Source organism: Crocodylus porosus, unplaced genomic scaffold (genome assembly GCF_001723895.1).
Source record: "Crocodylus porosus isolate Cpor-Errol unplaced genomic scaffold, CroPor_comp1, whole genome shotgun sequence".
NCBI classification, from domain to species: domain Eukaryota; kingdom Metazoa; phylum Chordata; order Crocodylia; family Crocodylidae; genus Crocodylus; species Crocodylus porosus.
The window spans coordinates 47147796-47164606 of NW_017728947.1; the positions used below are offsets into that span (position 1 = coordinate 47147796).

At 41.9% G+C, this 16811-nt stretch overlaps 1 protein-coding gene and 1 long non-coding RNA gene across 10 annotated transcripts in view; one reads left to right on the plus strand and one right to left on the minus strand.

Annotated features, from left to right (window-relative positions):
- RAD51B (RAD51 paralog B) overlaps positions 1-16811 on the plus strand; it is a 648225-nt gene that overhangs the window by 457165 nt on the left and 174249 nt on the right. For 8 of the 9 annotated variants that reach the window (XM_019551768.1, XM_019551772.1, XM_019551766.1 and 5 more), the window contains one exon: positions 1316-1398. In XM_019551768.1, the coding sequence (XP_019407313.1) occupies positions 1316-1398 (83 nt within the window). Of the gene's footprint in view, positions 1-1315; positions 1399-16811 lie in introns of those variants that run through there. The other variant, XM_019551774.1, reaches the window with a different exon arrangement.
- LOC109321239 lies at positions 1318-5227 on the minus strand. The gene is made up of 3 exons (XR_002104005.1): positions 4588-5227; positions 3892-4105; positions 1318-1405 (listed from the first exon to the last, which is right to left on the minus strand). It is a non-coding gene; the product is annotated as an uncharacterized LOC109321239 (long non-coding RNA).

Here is a 16811-nt window from a genome sequence, read left to right on the forward strand (position 1 = left end):
GCCTGTTTATAAGTCTTTAGGATGTTAATCCCTGAGAAAGAGATGTGTGTTGGTATGTGCTGACAAGAGAGCTTTGTAGTTACTGTGTAAATGGAATTTATATGTAAAAACAGTAGTCAGGCCTGGTATATTTTCTGGGCAGTGGTATGACATGACTACATTTAAAGCAAATTTCTGAAAAACACCAGAATGTGTATTAGGCCAGCAGCCTTGCTTATATGGTGCCTCTAGGGCTGTGGAATTGGGAATGCTGTTCTAAAACCTCAAACCTCGGAAAGTGATTTCTAGTTTCTTTCTTTTTCTTATTTTGTTGTGGAAGACATGAAGAGGGAGAGCTGCTTCCAGTTTGCTCAGCAGACCTGTTTTGGAGGAAGAGCAGAAGTGCACACTTGGCTCTACTCACTGCTATCAGTCTCAATTTCGTTGCTGGATCATGGTTTGGGCTGATTATTCTGAAGGCAAAATTTGTTGCATTCGTTATTGGAATGGCACTTTCCAGATAGGCGATAACAATTTTCTTTGTTAAGTATATGCTGTAAGTCAGTATTCCTCAACCATCAGTAATAACCCAGCACAGGTATGTCAGGCTTTGATATCTGGCACTTGAGTATCATTCTCCCACGCCTGAATAATAAAATAAGCCCGTCTCATGGGTGTCAGAATTCCACCAGAGCCAATCTCCTTTTCAGTAACGTGTGATCAAAACTGAGGTTCGAAACATTCTAGATCCAGTTGGACATTAGAGCGTGCACAGCTCAAATGCTCTAAACTTGAGGAAATTTGCATCCACGTTTTGAAATTCAGGGGCCTATGCATCTAAACCACAACTTTGTTTAGTGTCATTGGCACAGACTATGTTTCAAAGTTTCTGTTAAAGGAACATCTTCTAGGCTGGATTCTTGCAGGGGCACAAAGCACTTGCAACCTCCTGGCAGGTAGCTAGCACAACCTTCAGGTGAATGGCATTGTCTCTCTCTGGGTACAAAAGTAGTTGTGAAGTTTGACCTGGTTTAACACACATTTTGAGAAGAGCACAGCAGTGGCAGTAGAGTGTGCTGTTTCCATGGAAGCAAGATTTTATAGGACCTTTGAATCCTTTTAATACAATGGCACAGTCTTCACTTGTTTTACATGTGACTCTAGTATCTAGAACTAGAAGGAGACATCAGTAGCCATTTTATAATCCCTCTGCAATTTGTTTTGTTTTAATTCATGATAGTATCTTCAGAAAACTGAATTGCAGACATTAGTCCACTTGACTTGTAATCAATACATTCATTTTAGGGACTTTTAATCATTTGTATTTATTTGTTCTGCAGATCCTGGTTGCTAAGTCCCCTGTTGCTCCATTCTCAGCTTTCCTCTACACCATTGAGAAATCTGGTTTGGTTCTTCAAGGTAAGACCTAAAAAGGAAAATATTTTGCTTTACCAAGATATGATTTAATTAAGCATAGAGGTGCTGTAGGCAATATGGTGCTGTTGATCAGTAATGAAAAGGATGTATTTGAACAGCGTATCTAGCAAATGAGATTCTGTTGCTACTTTCCTTTTACTATTTAAATTTTTACTGAGTTATATTATTGCATGACCCCACATATGTGAGATTTGAGTTAAAGTAATTAATCAAATCTCCCAGCTTTCTCTCAAAGAGAAATGTACCTGTCTCAATATAACATAAATTATTATATGGTCCCATCTTAGTAAGAAGGCTAAAGTCGATTAAAAACAAAGCAAGACTATGTCCTGTTCACTCTAATATGGAGGTCACATGGCCACAAATACAGTTATGGTTTTCTGTAACATAGGCAATGCATTTATTTGTTGACAGATTAGACCACCAGAATTGTACTGAATCCAGAATTGTTAAACTAATTTTGGTTGGTTAGTGGGTTGATTTTCAGCTATTTTCAGAACTGTACCAGTGTACCATGCTGGACATATCAGCACCCACCATTCAGAAAAGCACTTTCTTGCCTGTTATGAAGCTAATGTTACAAACCTCAGGCCCCCGTGGTTGGGGTGTATGAAACACTGTCATTGTGGTATGTATGAAAAATACAAAAAAAATCCCACAATGCTAGGCTCATGATGTATTTGTGACTGGATGGGCTCAGACCTGTGGAAATGTACAGATGTCAAAAAGGGATTCAGTATATCACTTTTGGTCCAGCTTAACTTATACAGGCAATTTGCTGTGGGGTACATTGGATGCTCTCTACTGGACAGTGTACTCAATGGAGGTTAAGCCTCCCTCATTTGGTATTAGCAACTTTAAATCAGTTACAGAAATCAGGGAAAACTCTCATTACTTAAAAATGAAAAAGGAGCAATGGTCTCAAGTTGCAGCAAGGGAAGTTTAGGCTAGATATTAGGAAGAATTTTCTCACTAGGAGGGTAGTAAAACACTGGAACAGGTTACCCAGAGAGATGGTAGAGTCTCCGTCCTTGGAGGTTTTCAAGACCTGGCTAGAGAAAGCTTTGGCTGGGATGATCTAGTTGGGGATGGTCCTGCTTTGAGCAGGAGGTTGAATTAGATGATCTCCTGAGGTCCCTTCCAACCCTAATTTTCTATGATTTCTGTGATACTGGCAAGGGGGATGGTATAGACATTTTAAGGTCCATTCCAATGCAAAAAAAGGGGCTACTTTATGCCCGTCACAAACATCTCCAGAATTATTAAAATAATCCCTAGTTAGTGAACCCATTTTCTAATATCTGAACAAAAACAGAAGAAAGCTTTAGGAAGGAAGGATTCTCTGGGTCAGAGACTAGATGGGTCTGTCTTGTATTTTTATTTACTTGAATCCACTTTCCTTAATTGGGAATACAGGTTGTCAGTGATTGGATCCTACCCCTTAAGACAAACAAATTGGCCCAATCTCATTTGCTGTAGTGGTAGAGTAGGACCCTCTCAAGGTGGCTTTTGGGCAGCACTCTTTTAGGGATATGACAGTTGCTTTTTGCCTTTTATCCTTTAAATCCTGGGGAGGAAGGCTAAATCACTATTCACTGTTTTCTTAAAGGATGATAAGAGAGAAACCCAGATTAACCTAAACAAGCTGTATTCTCCTTTGTCTTGCATTCTTTGTACTTCTAGGAAGCAGTTGGAACCTTTTATTTGCTCTCGCAACACATTAATCTTTGATCAGGCGGTTATGCTTTTAAATTCCTTCATGTTTGTTTGTTAGGTATTTTTCCTTCCTTATTGTAGTGGAAGATGGATTTTAATAAAGGATGGGCAGAAAAAGAGGATCATTTTCCTTGCTAATTTGCTGCAGGCTATTCTGTGGAGCTGTTTAACATCCTGGGCAAAGATCAGATTGCTGTGTGACCCTTATATGTCACAGAACTAAATCTAACTCTGTGATTGGCACTTCTTGGCTTTTATACTCCCTGTGTATTTGGGTTCTATTTAATAAATTCACCTTTTTGTGATGCGGGTCTAAGTTTTAAGCCCTTGGTTGTGCAATCCTCACATACATCTGTGTGCACATACTTGTGCAGCTAGGTTTATTTACTTGAATGTGCCAGCTCTTGTGGGTAAGGTTCCCATATTCAGGACTCACATTACTATTATTGTGGTTTATTTATACTGGTCTGAGCAAAAAAGAGTGATGCAAAACATTTGGAAATGGCTTAGTGTCAAAAAAAATCTAGCTAGATAACAGTTAGGCATCTGGTACAAGGTAGCACAGGCTGCTGCTTAGAGGGTGGCTGCAAACTGCATGAAATGCGAAATCAATGCTTCTTTTTGAAAGGTAACTGAATGCTGAGCAACAGGTGACTAAGGTGAGTCTAATAAAAGATGGGACCTCTATCAATGGCTGAAGGATATCTTAGGGCTACCAAATGGAATCTGTTTCTTAAGCTAATAGCAGAAGCAGCTTACACATTCAGTCTTTGTGCAATTCAGTCGGTGTCAGGAGGTGAGCACATTCAGGGCATCTGACAAGAGAACAAGTGGATGAGTGTGGGAACTGGTGAGAAACAGCAGCTGGCTAAGATGCACGGAATTCTTTCTTCTTACTCTGGGGGTCCCATCTTGCATCTATTAACCAAGGGGCCATAAACAGATTCATATTGGAAAACTTGCATGAAGATTCCTTGATTAGAGAGAATGAGAAGGGAATAAAAGATTTAACAGTTCTACAAGCAATTCCCATTGCCACCTCTGAAGGATTAGGATGCATGGAAAGGGCTAAAACAAGGAGAAGCTTTCCCCCTGCCCCTTCTTTTGTTCCATGGGCCAGAGGATAATAAAACGGCAGGAGAGGCGGTGTGGCTAGTTAGGGATTTCACAGGCTGCTATTTGATGCAGTTTAAGGAGCCCTTCTGCTATTGTTGCAGTTAAAATGGGAAGCGGAACTGTTCTCCATTCGCAAAAATCGCCAGCGTCCTCAGGAAAAGAGGGCTGAGAGCAAAAGGCTATTAACATGGTAATGCTGCCCCATTCGGAGGAGTGCATCAAAATCCTCTTTGTCAATGTAAATTGCTGCTCTGTTTGCCTGGTCTCTTTGGATCTCCTGGTCTCAGTACAAGCACAGAAAATTTTTCAGAAGAGAGCCTAGTGAAGGAAGAACCACACCTCTTATATCATTTGAGAAGAGCTCCGGGCTGCTCAAGGGCACCACAGGGAGAAACTTCTTTGCCTTTGTACACTTGAAGTGTTCAGGGATGAAAAGGATCCAGTTATTCACTCATTCTTTTATCCCAGCTTTCAGTCTAGAGAAATGCAACTCGACAATTGGAAAATAAGGATGGCTAGTCGGAAGGTTTAGCCAAGAAAGACAGCCTTCTGCTCTCCTCATTTCCTAACTTGAATATGGTATGTGTTGGGAGGAGGGAGTAAACCCCAATTATTTTTACAATGTTATATTCTTTAGCTCCCTAGTGGGCCTGATCCAAGATTCCAAAATCAAAGCCAACTGTGGATCTCAGCATTTGTTATAAACGGTCTCTAGTTAAATCATGGGACAGATCAAAAGTCTGGATACAAGTATCCCAAAATGTTGAGGTTTGTTTTCTTTTCTGTTCTTTTTTTTTAAAGCCGAAACCAAATTTTGTTGCAGTCCTCTCTGTCTCCCCCAAATGTAACATAAAATTGTGGTTGAAGTCAGGAAAGTGACTCTTTAAAAAATGGCAATAATGATAATAATACAAGGTTCATTATTTATATTTACGTTTTTCCAATGAATCCAGATCTAGTTGATTAAGTGTGTAAAGCAATTTTTCTTGTTGTCAGGGGTATAAACTCTATTCTGTTGGAAAACCCAGTTGGGTACTTTCTTGTTTATACACCAATTCTGGTAATAATGAGGCCACTGACAGTTAGCCAATGGTTCTGTTGCCAATGTGTCATTCAGAATAGACTCCAGCCTGCTCTCCCCTAGTTGCGAGGTTTGGGCAGAGCTAAATGGAAGAAACATTTTTAGGTCAGTAAGAGCTGGCAGATGTGATTTAGCTGTGTGCACATAAGCAGGGACAAGACGGGTTGGAAAAGATGTCAGTTTTATACTGTATTCTGCAGACATTTTTGTGACTATAGCAGAAGCCACATTCTGAGGCATAAACATAAGCAAGTGATAGAATTAAGCATTTATACAAACTCAATTGCCTGTGAAATTAAGTTTCTTTCTTCCTGCTCCTGCCAAACATTCTCTCAGTTCGAAAGAACACCACACTTAAAAGGAAAACTGGGGAGTTTGGTGGCCATTTGCACCTAGGTGTCCCTGCCACATCCTCAAAAGGTAAAATTACTGTGTCTTTTACTCTACTAGGGAACTCACCTTGTTGCTTGCTGTAAGAAACCACTCTTTATAGGAGATTCAGAAACCACAAACCAGTAATATTTGAGAGTGAGGTAGGATCTGAAAAGAGAAGTTACTTATTTGAGTTTATAGGTTCCTAGAGTTTAATCTCAGAAGGGACCAGCAAATCATCTAGTCTGACTTCCCACGTATCACTGGTAGATTCACCCAGTGCTTTGGCGGTGTGTAGGGGGTGCACCCCCTGAGTGTGGCGGTGCACCCCCTGCAACACTCCTGGTGGCATCTGTGGGCAGTGCACAATCGTCGCTGGCCACTGCCGATGCTACTGGCAGTGTCTGCAGGTGGTCGCCAGCTACTAGTTGGTGTTTAGCACCCCCCACCGCCAACAGCGCTGCAGCTGCCTGCATCAGCTCCCCACTTGTCTCTGCCACACTTCTACCACCAACAGTGCTGCCGCAGCCTGCAGGAGCTCGCTGTGCCTCCCCAGCCTCTAGAGGCATGCAGCATTCAGTCACCTCTACATCAATCCCGATAATGTGTATCATACTAAGGCCCCTGGTGTACATGCAAGTGAAAGTGCAGTGGTATCTGATGCATGATGCCCACAATCACACTTCCTGCCATGCTGCAGAGGCACACCATATGCTTCTGGGGCTGAGAGCCCTGTGGGCAGATCTCAGCTGCAGGGACACACCATGCCTCTGTGGCTGGGAGCCATCAGCCAATCCAGGCTGCTGGCCACAGGAGTGTACCATGCACCCCTGTAGCTGGGAGCTGTCAGCTGATGGGGCTCCCAACTGCAGGTGTGCACCATCCACCCCTGTGGCTGGGATCTGTCAGCTGGGAGCTCTAGCTTGGCCACACATTCAATTAATGGCATGATAGGAACCAACCATGAAGTTATTACACATTTTTCTGTAATAACTTTGTGGCTTATTCCTCATTTATCATGCTATTAATTGCACTAATGTGTGGTCTGGTAACAACTTGGGACATGATTAACTGGGTTAATTGCATCTAAATTGTAATGTGTGCTGGGGACCTAAAGTATATCTTTCAGAAAGGCACTCAGTCAAGAGGTGGTGAATCCACCACTTCCCTTGATAGCTTTTTTTTTTTTGTAGTACTGGGGTACAGGTGATCTGCCAAATAGCCATGGTGGAGAGCACAGGTGTCTGAACCAGGTTTCTAGAATGGACTGGAACAGGTATTTACAACACATCCGGATCATCCACAATAAAGACAGTTATTTTACCCAGTGCCCGTTTTTTTTTTTCTTACTCTGTGAAGACATGAGTGGAAGCCCTTGTTAGGTGACCCATGAAAGATGCAGCTGGAGATATTCTCAGAATGTTTGACTTTTTTCTGGGGTTCCATTCCATTTCCTTATTCACCCCTCAATGAAATTGATGTCATTGAGGGGTTTCACTCTACTCGGTGTCCATGACAAGATGTCAAAATTCTGTGGGATAGCTAGGAACTGAGTTACCTTCCTGACAGTCTGTAATGCATCTTCCACTCCTTGTGAATGATGTGGTCATAAAAGATTATGGATGTCTTTGAATGAAGTCTTTCAGACAGTTCAAGATTGGGCTTGACTTTTCCAGAAGATTCAAGGCACAATCTAAAGTTTTCTGGTTTGAGAACCATAAGTCGCACCTTGATGTGTTCAGTAGAGAATCATAGAACCATTTGTGATCAGATCAGGAATATCAGTCATCACTGATGAAGGAACCGACAGAAATTGAAAGGGTCTCCACTGAATTGACCCATTAGGTGAATCTTTAGTTCTGGAAGGCCTGGGGCTACTGGGTCAGAAATTGCATGTGCAAGGCAGGAACTGGTACCAGTAAGGTCTCCACTTAATCTTGTAGATTCTCCAGGAGGGACCCATCAGGCCTATTGTTAGGATTGCTTCCTCAAGACTGAGAAAAGAATTAATGAAACAGCTAAGACTGGGGAAAAGCTGAGCTTTGTCATATTTTGATTGTAATTCAGAGATGCTGTTACTCTTTCAGCAGTGCCCTTTATCTTTACAGCTGAATAGTCAAAGATGAGCACTAGAAACAGTGCATCTCTTCTTCCTATAATTCAGTTGAAGGACTACAGCTGTATAGTGACTTTTGTCCAGATTAGAGTAGATATGATCTATAAAATAAAGAAAGGTTGTTCTGGATGGTTAAAGAGAATGGAAGACAGATTAATGGAAATTAGCTTGTTTATTGCTAGTGAGATAGTAACAAATTTGTATAGCATTCCCTTGGTGATTTTGAGATTCAGTGGGAAGATAAAGATAGATTAATCATTGTTTGGGGGTTTGTCTAATGGAATGATTTTTGCCATCTTCCCCACAGAACACTGAGAGACATTTTTGAAAAATATGCAAAGACAGAAGCAGAAACATTAACAGCTGTTAGTCAGGCCAACACTATAAAATGTTGCTGTCATACCTATGTTGGTTAGGCGTGTAGAAAAAAAAAATCCTTATGTGGCATGGCCATGTCAGCAAAATTCTCCAGGTAGATGAATCTGCACCAGCAAAAGAGACCTCTTGTTGCCATAGTTTGTCATTTGGGGACCTGATTTAAATGTAAGTGGCAAAAGAATTTATTTTGGTGGGATACAGGCTTTGTTAGTGTGGCGTTATGGGTAAGTGATACTGGCAAAACCTTTGAGGTAGACACTTTCCTTTAGTCTTGGAAATCAAAGCATCCTTAGGAGTTTACTCTTTTCAGTAAATAACTGATTAAAAATGGTGTTGAGAAGATAAGGAAGGGAAAACTTTCTAATTTTGAAGAGAGAACTGGGTTTCTTGTGGTTTTCTGGGTTTTAAACCACTAGAAGCCAACAAAAAAACCCTTTTACTTAACCTTAATTTAATACTTCTTTTGCACACATAAAACCTTACCAGTCATGCCCCCTGTTAGGTGATAGATAGACATAAGTAACAGGGCTTTTGGCTACCAGTATAACTTTTGTCTGCTTGAGGGAAGACATGAAGTAATTTTAGTCCCAAATTAGCAAAGCACTTAAGCACGTGTATTTAACACATAGCATGTATTTGGCATGTATTTAACCCCTTTGAAGCCCCATGCTGATTATATCCATATGTGTTTTGCTGGATTTCAGTCAAAGTCCCAACGTTTAGATTTTGTTTAGAGTTTTTACTAAATCTGAAACAAACGAATCTAGTATGTTTTCATGATTCTTCCCAAGAAAAGGTACAAGTACTGTCCCCCAGGATCCTTCTTTAAGAAGGTTTCCAGGCTCTGCAGAGTGGATGGTGACCACTGAAATGTTACTGTAATGTCAGGCTGTGGGATGAGAAGGAACGAGTGCATTGTCCTCCACTTCCGCTGTCCTCAGGATACTTAGCATTTAGATGCATGACTAAGTATTTTTGCTCCTGGGTGCAGGAGTGGTGAGGAAGGGGTTGTGCTTGAGTGCTGGAGAACAGGGGTTGGAGCAGGCAAGCAGAGTTTCACCTGCTATGGCATGGGCTCACCCAGAGCAGAGCCCAGGTGTCTGCCACCATTCTGGTGCACTCCCCTCTCCCACCCATAGTTATGCTACTGAGAGCCCTAATAATGTTGAGTTACTGCTCCAAGATCCAACCGAGGAGGGCAGAAAACCTGGCTATAACTAACTGTGCCTTAGGTATGGCAAGGGCAGATCTGTGCAGAGGAAGCATGATCTGGCCCTCAGTTTCAGTTTGACTGGGAGACTGTCATCTGTGTTTGTCCTTCTGTGTTCTACAGGCTCTTGAGTTTTGTGACATCTGGGAGTACTATAGCCATTTAATTTATACCTGTATAAATCAGAACTGATTTCCTTGGACATCTGGCTACTCCAGGTTTATAGTTGTGAAGCTAAGGGCAGAATTTGTCCATAACTTTCCGAAGTCCTCTTTCTTCAGTTCGTCTGAAACAGTTCACATGCCCCTGCAAGCTTTCCAAAACAAAACTAACCCCACAAACCTCATTTCAGAGAGAAACTCTTGTTGATTAGGAATTCTTGATTTTAGTGGGCTGCTCCCATGTGTTTTCAGTAAAGTGGTAAAGCAAATGCTGCCAAGGGGTATTTCCAAAAGGCTTTGGCTGTAGTCAGTGAAGTTTTGTATCGATGAGAGCAAGTATCTGTGATATGTGTAAGTACAAACTCCTGGGAACAGGATATTGAGGTGGAGCAAGAAAACTACACCAGCAGTTCTCTGGTTTTAGCATAGGGATTGTAACATTATTATAGCTTTCATGTTGCAGATTTGTAAAATGAGGTCAAATGAGTTTACAATGGACATAATGTTCTCAAGCTAGCCAGTCCCAAATATAAAGCCAGGAAACTGCAGGTCTGAAAACATCTTTTTCAGCCAGGATGTAGTCATGTATTTTTGTCTCATAAAATCATGGAAGTAAAAGACAGAACAACTTTGTCATCAAGCTCTTTCTCTGGTGGCTATGGTAGGGTTTCTCTCTGTGTTCTCACGTTGTGTTTAGTCTAACACTCTGTGTAGCGGCTAAAACACTAGGTTAGTCTGTTTTCTCATTTCATTGCAACTTGGACTGCCAATGGAAATCTGTTTTGCCCCCAAACTGTTTTATATTGTAGTCCTATGTACAACATCTCTTCAGCCTTAGGAACTTTAGCTTGAAGGCTGACACCCCATAAAATTTAGCTGTCTCACAATGCAGAATAGTCTCCAAAAGGAAATGGAGAAAGCTCGTTTGCTTTCTTATATTTAAAACTGGATTAAAACTTGATTAAATAAAGATTTGGAAATATGTTCACACAAATTTAACTGTCTCTTGCTCATTTGCAACAGAATATGTAGCAATTTATTACTGAGATACAGATGTCATGCAACCACTTTGGTTTAGATCATAACTCAAAATTTCCTTGCCTTTACAATGTGATTCTGCAACTCCTTTTCATGGTTGTGTCTGAGCTGCCCACAAGTGTTAAGGAATACATACTTGTGCCTTACCTATGATGTACAAAAATGTTCTTTTCACTTTACAGGTTAGGGAACTGAGGTCCACAGACAAACAAATGAATCATGCTCATCAAAACAGTGCTATATAATGGAATTGCCAGGGTCCCTATTTCTCTTATAGGCATTGGATCAAATATATTTGTTTTGTAGAACCAAAAGGGAATTGTAATTCTGCCTGGGTTTACAGTTTTCAGTGAAGCTTTTTTCTTTTCGATAGCATTGGTAACAAGGATTCTGCAATTAGACTCAATTAAATCTAAGAATTTAGTTAATAGTACATAATGCTGAACAGAATTTCATCTCACATTCTGAGAGCATTGTTGGCTAATCAGAGTAAATAGGAACAAATAGGTGTTTTCTGATTATGTATTTCTATTATTAGTATCTTTAATTAAGCGTGATTACCATATTTACTATTGTCTGTGAAATCAGCAGTTCCGATTCTGAGATGCATATGGAGTGAATGCATCAAGCAAGAAGGTCCCATTTGACATAAACGTATTTCTGACCATAACCATCCTTTAAGACAGTGATTCTCAACTGGGTTGTCATGGCGTCTGGGGTGCCTTGAGTCCCTTTCAAGGGTACTGCATAATGTTAGCACTGTTAGGTTTCCATACATGATAAACCAGAAACTTCATATAGAAGTCCATAGTTATGGTCTTTCTGAGTTCTTTGCAACAGAAAAATGGCTCTATTGCTTTTTCTGTAGTCAAAAAAGAGTCAAAACTAAGAGGCTGCCATTTTCCAAAGGGTGCTGGGACTCTGTCCAGGGGTGTTGCAAATCTATCCAGGTGTGCCTCAAGTCTAAAAAGGTTGAGAACCATTGCTTTAAGAGTTACAGTGATTACCACTTAAAAGTGGATTCAGATTCTATAAGAAAACCAAACTAAGTCTCCAGTAAGCCACCACTTGTGATTATGCAGAAACTTATTTTTATGGTGTTTTCTAGCTGTCGTCTAGCTACGTTTAGTCCTGCCATCTGATTATCCATCAATATGGCACATTGTCTTCCTCCCTAATTTAAATCCAGTTTCTCTTCTCATTTAAAGCCTGACACAAGTACACAGAAATCAATGGGTGCTGGATCTGGTCCTGCAATGCAAAATTCTCTCCAACCCAACTGTGCGTTCAGTCTACTACTGGTAAAACTACACTTACCTATTTTCTTTCTTTTTAATGTCCACAGAATGCTGCAGAACACTTAGAATGGCAATTCTAAGACAGACTATATGTAATACAGGCTATAATTTTAAGCCATCTTGAGAAATAGATTTTCACTTTCTCCTTGTTACTCTCTCCTTCCTACTTAATGAAATCAGGCTGTTATTGTAAACTCTTCTTGTGAATATTGATTTCAGAGTTTCAGAGTTTAATTTGAACTGTGTTCGGGCCGTTTCATATTGACCACCTTTGAAAATTCAAGAAAATTATACATGGTCAGTCCCCCTAGGCAGGCCTGCAATCGCTTCTGCCTGCCCATGGCTGGACCACAGCTCCTGAGGCTGGCAGCCCCTTCCAGGCAGACTTGCAATCTCTTTTGCCTGCCTGCCACTGGGCTGCAGCTCCCAAAAATAATCAAATAACTACACTGCTACTGCTACACTGATCACTAAAATACATGCCCTGAAAATCTGATGCTAAGAGCTACCTTTGTCCAATCAAAACTAGAAGCATACTCTGAGATCCTTTTTAAATAGTTTGAAATTTGAATAACAAGTAGTGGCAATAACCTGAATGCCAACAAGCTACAAGCCAGTAATTATGCACAAAAATTATTCAGCCATTAATTCAGCTCATTGGGCATGTGAATCTTCAGTTGAGTTCCAGTGATTTCTGTGGTATTATTTCAACTTTCATTAGGGTAGCTCATCAGAATCAGGTCCCCTTTGTTACATCCCTATAAGGCCCTTTAAAATGTCTTGAGCTGATTGCAGGTCTAGATCAAGGTAGCCAATAGGGGTGTGCGAAACAGGCCATATTCGATTCGGATTTGGATTCAGCTTGAATCAGGGACAGTGATTCGATTAGTTGATTTGGATCACTGTCCCTGATTGGATTCGACTGACTCCGAACCTAAAGATTCCATGATGATTCAGAGAATCAGCTATTCAGCCACAGACAGAGCCTTAAACGTTTTTTCTACACCTCGAGGTATCAGGCACGGCTCATTAATGTTGCAATGCTGGGGTGGATGGAGCGTCCCATAGGAGCAGGGGGTGCTCCCTGCATGCTTGGCGGTGAACCCAGAAGTGGGTCCGCTGAAGAGCATGCAGGGGCTCCCCCATGTTCCCCTGGCTTGGCAGTCAGCAGCAGGGGGACCCTGGCTGTTCCCCCAGACCCAGGAGGCACGAGCCGCTGAGCCAGGGTGCACGGGGGGGCCCCCATGCACTCTCTGGCAGACCCGGAAGTGGACTGGAAGTGCTTCTGGTCCACTTCCAAGTTTGCTGTTGAGTGCCCTGTGGACCCCCAGCATCTGAACATTCACGAGCCGCCTGGTGCCTAGAGGTATATAGAAAAAACATTTACAGCTATGTCTATGTCTGAATCTCTGAATCTATCCAAATTGATTCAAAGGGTTCTGATTCAATTCAGAGAGATTAAAGGGTCTCCTGATTCAATTCAGATTCAAATCAGGCCGAATCTCTGCCAAATCAAATCGGGGACCGAAGCTTCACACAGCCCTACTAGCCAAGGGTTGTGTGAATGACTGAGGTCATCCAATCCTGATGCCTTCACTGAACTACACTGAAGTAGCTAAATATTAGGAATTACCTCTAGACAGTTCTGCTCCTGTCCAGTGGCCAGGAGGGACATGTAATGCACATGTTGCAGAAGCAAAAATGAATACAAGGGCAACTTGCTCAGTAAGATCAAAGGAGTAAAGGCTCTGCCAATATAATTTATCATTGAAGAGATAGTGTTCTTTTCTCTAGTACATCTAAGTTTTCATTAAAAAAACCAAGAGGTAAGTTTCTAGTTTTACCCTGAAACAGCCTTTCCACTTACTCCAGTGTTCTGTGTATATGCTGTCTCAACAGGCAGCAGCAAAGGTGTAAAGAAGTAGACTTCAAAACCTGAGGGGACTATCCAAAACAGAACATTATAAAGCTGTTTTCAATAAAAGAACAAGATTTTCACAACTGGATGTCTAAAATCAGAGTAAGTAGACTGATTTTTCAGTGGCTAAGTGTCAACTGTCTCATTCCTCAAGGTATCCACTGCTTTTGTAAGGGTTGAGGGCATGGAAATATGAACAAGTTACTGCAAGGAAATGAAAGCAGAGGCATGCCACATGTAAGCTGGAGTAACTGCTGTTCTGACCCCACAGTAAATCCTCAATACCTTTCACCCATCAGTAAAAGAGGGATAAGCTACTGAAGGATAGTTTTTATTTTCCACAGAGCTGAGTGTGAACCTACACAGTTATCCTAAACCAGCTGGTGCCAGGTAAATCCCTGCTCCCTTGTAGCTCAGAGTACTTGTTTGAGTCCTTATACTTTCATTGGCTAGGCAACGTGGGGGGCACTCTTATTTCTTGTGTTCAAACTGTGTTTGTTTTGTGGATAAATAAAAGACTTCAGTCTCCAGGGAGACTGAACCTTTCAAACTGGTACCTTTCACTATCACTAACTTAATTTTAAAGGGAAATTATCTACAATGGCAAATTGCCTTTCCTTTTACTTTCTTCTCTTAGTGCTTATGCTGTGAATAGAACAGTAAAAGCAAGCTAGCAGTGAGACATGCACACATATTGCAGCCTATATCCTGTCTACCTTGGTGAAGTTCACAGAGGAATAGCACATCCTGTTTGCTTAGTTTCCTTTTGTCTCCCTGTACCAGTGCAGAGTGAATATTCCTACATATATATCTTTTCTTTTCTTTTCTGCTCTGAAATTGGATCACGGTGCATATGGCTGTGCTCAATAGTTGGAAATGCTGAGGATGTCCGATTGCTGAGGTCTCTTGTTTTAAACTCCGCATGTCAGGAAGGGTGAATTGGATCCCACCAGCTTAGCCCTGGAGGGTGCAGGATGCATCAACAGGAAAACCAAACAAAACATCAAGTGAAATTCATTTGAAAAGGGAAGGGATTGGTGTACCACCCATCAACAGTGTTTAAACTTTTCATACTTACACAATGGGCCTTTTATTTTCCTTCAGCTCTTCTCCATATGCAAAGCTCTCTTAACTTGATTTTTTGACATGAAACTCTTACTGAAGTTATTAGGAACTGTAGGAGGTCAGTACCTTTAAATTCAAATCAGTATATTCCTATGTGATAACAAAATCCAGAGTTAATAGATTAATATGGTCACAGTGTGACTGGTCTGTTTCTAAAATATTGCCCTTCATTATCAGCGTAGAGGTGTGGTCTGTGGGTATCATGCCATCCTAATTTTAGCTCAAAGTTGCATTGCATTTCCTCAGTCTTTGAGCCTGTCTTCCCCACCTTTTTGTGGCCTTAATTCATAGCCACAGTTGAGGGTGACCAAATAGGACTCCTTTTGGAATCTATTGAATCATAAATTTCAATCACCACCCTAAAGATTTTATCTTGAGAAATGGGTTGCATCCTCTCCCCTTCCCTTGTGAAGTGATCACAGACCCTGCTGACTTGATCAGTGAGGGATCAGTGATTGAAACTGTGTCTCCTGCATGCTGTAGCAGTATACAGGACTAACTAGACAGCCACCAGACAGGCTGTTTCATTTTTAATGTAAAAAGATGTGTTTATACAGATGTGTTTATATGCTTGAGGGAAAGATTCACAGGCAATGGCCAGAAGTTAGAGCAACTCCAGGCATCTCGCCCTATTTAAATGAATTAAATTCCACCATCAAGTCTGAACATGAGGGAGAGAGGCAGTCCTCCAGCTGGTTGCAGCTGCCTGCATACAACAGAGGCTGCAGCCATTGGTGAATTCCTCAGATGCACAGGAATCTGCACAAATTAAATTCATTCATGATAGAAAGGTTAAATGGACTTACCTCAACTTGGGGTGGCAACTAATGGTATTGCAGTAGCTGACTTCAGCTTCCTTTACATTTGTTTCACAGGAAGAAACACCACACAAAGGTGACTTAGGAAGAAGCTCTTTGCCTCATATCAAAATCCTGTCCCACCTCAATCACCTTTGGTATAACTGTACTAGCCCTAGGGCTTTTGCCAGCGTATCTGTGTTAACTGGGATGTGTTTTTGTCATGCTCCAAATTGACATAGCTGAACTGGTAAACCTTTTAAATGTAGGCTGGATTGGGATGTTAACAGAAAATGTCAGGGTAAAAGTTAACTTTCACTCCGCTCAGGACATGTGTGGATCAGTTCATCTGTCTGCTACACGGGAATGTTTTTGTTCATCCACATTTGTAAAGCGCTTTGGAATGAAATGTCTCTCATGGTAAATACCATACTTGCTCAAATATAAAATGAAGTTTTCCTCCCCCACAATCAGTATGTGTGTGGGGGGGAAGCCCCTCATCTTATATTTCCATAAGGAGAGGAAGGGGGAGCAAATGACCCCTGAGTCTGGGCCAGGGCCAGAGTCAGACTCACAGCAGCCTCCTGTCCTCTTTATATTACCTGCCCACTTCCCTCCCCTTTGCTGACAGATGCTGCTTGGCTCCACTTTAGGCTGGGGTCTCTCCCAGGCACGGAGCACATAGAAACTGCTTCCTCCGCCTCACCAATCAACAGCATTGACACTGCTGCATGGCTTGGCAAGGTCTGAGCTTCCATGTGCTGAGCTCTGGGACTGAGCAGCATCTGACAGTAAGGAGGGGGTGGAGTAGAAGGATCTGGAGAGAGCAGGAGGAGAGGCAGAGACTGGAGGGAGTAGGGGAGGTGCAGAAGCTGTGGGGAGCTGGGGGTGGGAGGTGCAGGGGGCAGGGGAGCAGGAAGGCTGCAGGAGGAAGTAGTGGGTGGGGCAGAGGGCAAGGGGGGCCCCTTTGTCCCCCCCCGCCTCCCACTGCTTTGTCTGCTGCAGCAGTGAGGGGTGGAGAATTCAAGGCAACCGTCCAATACTTAGATTCTCTACCTGGAAAATTATA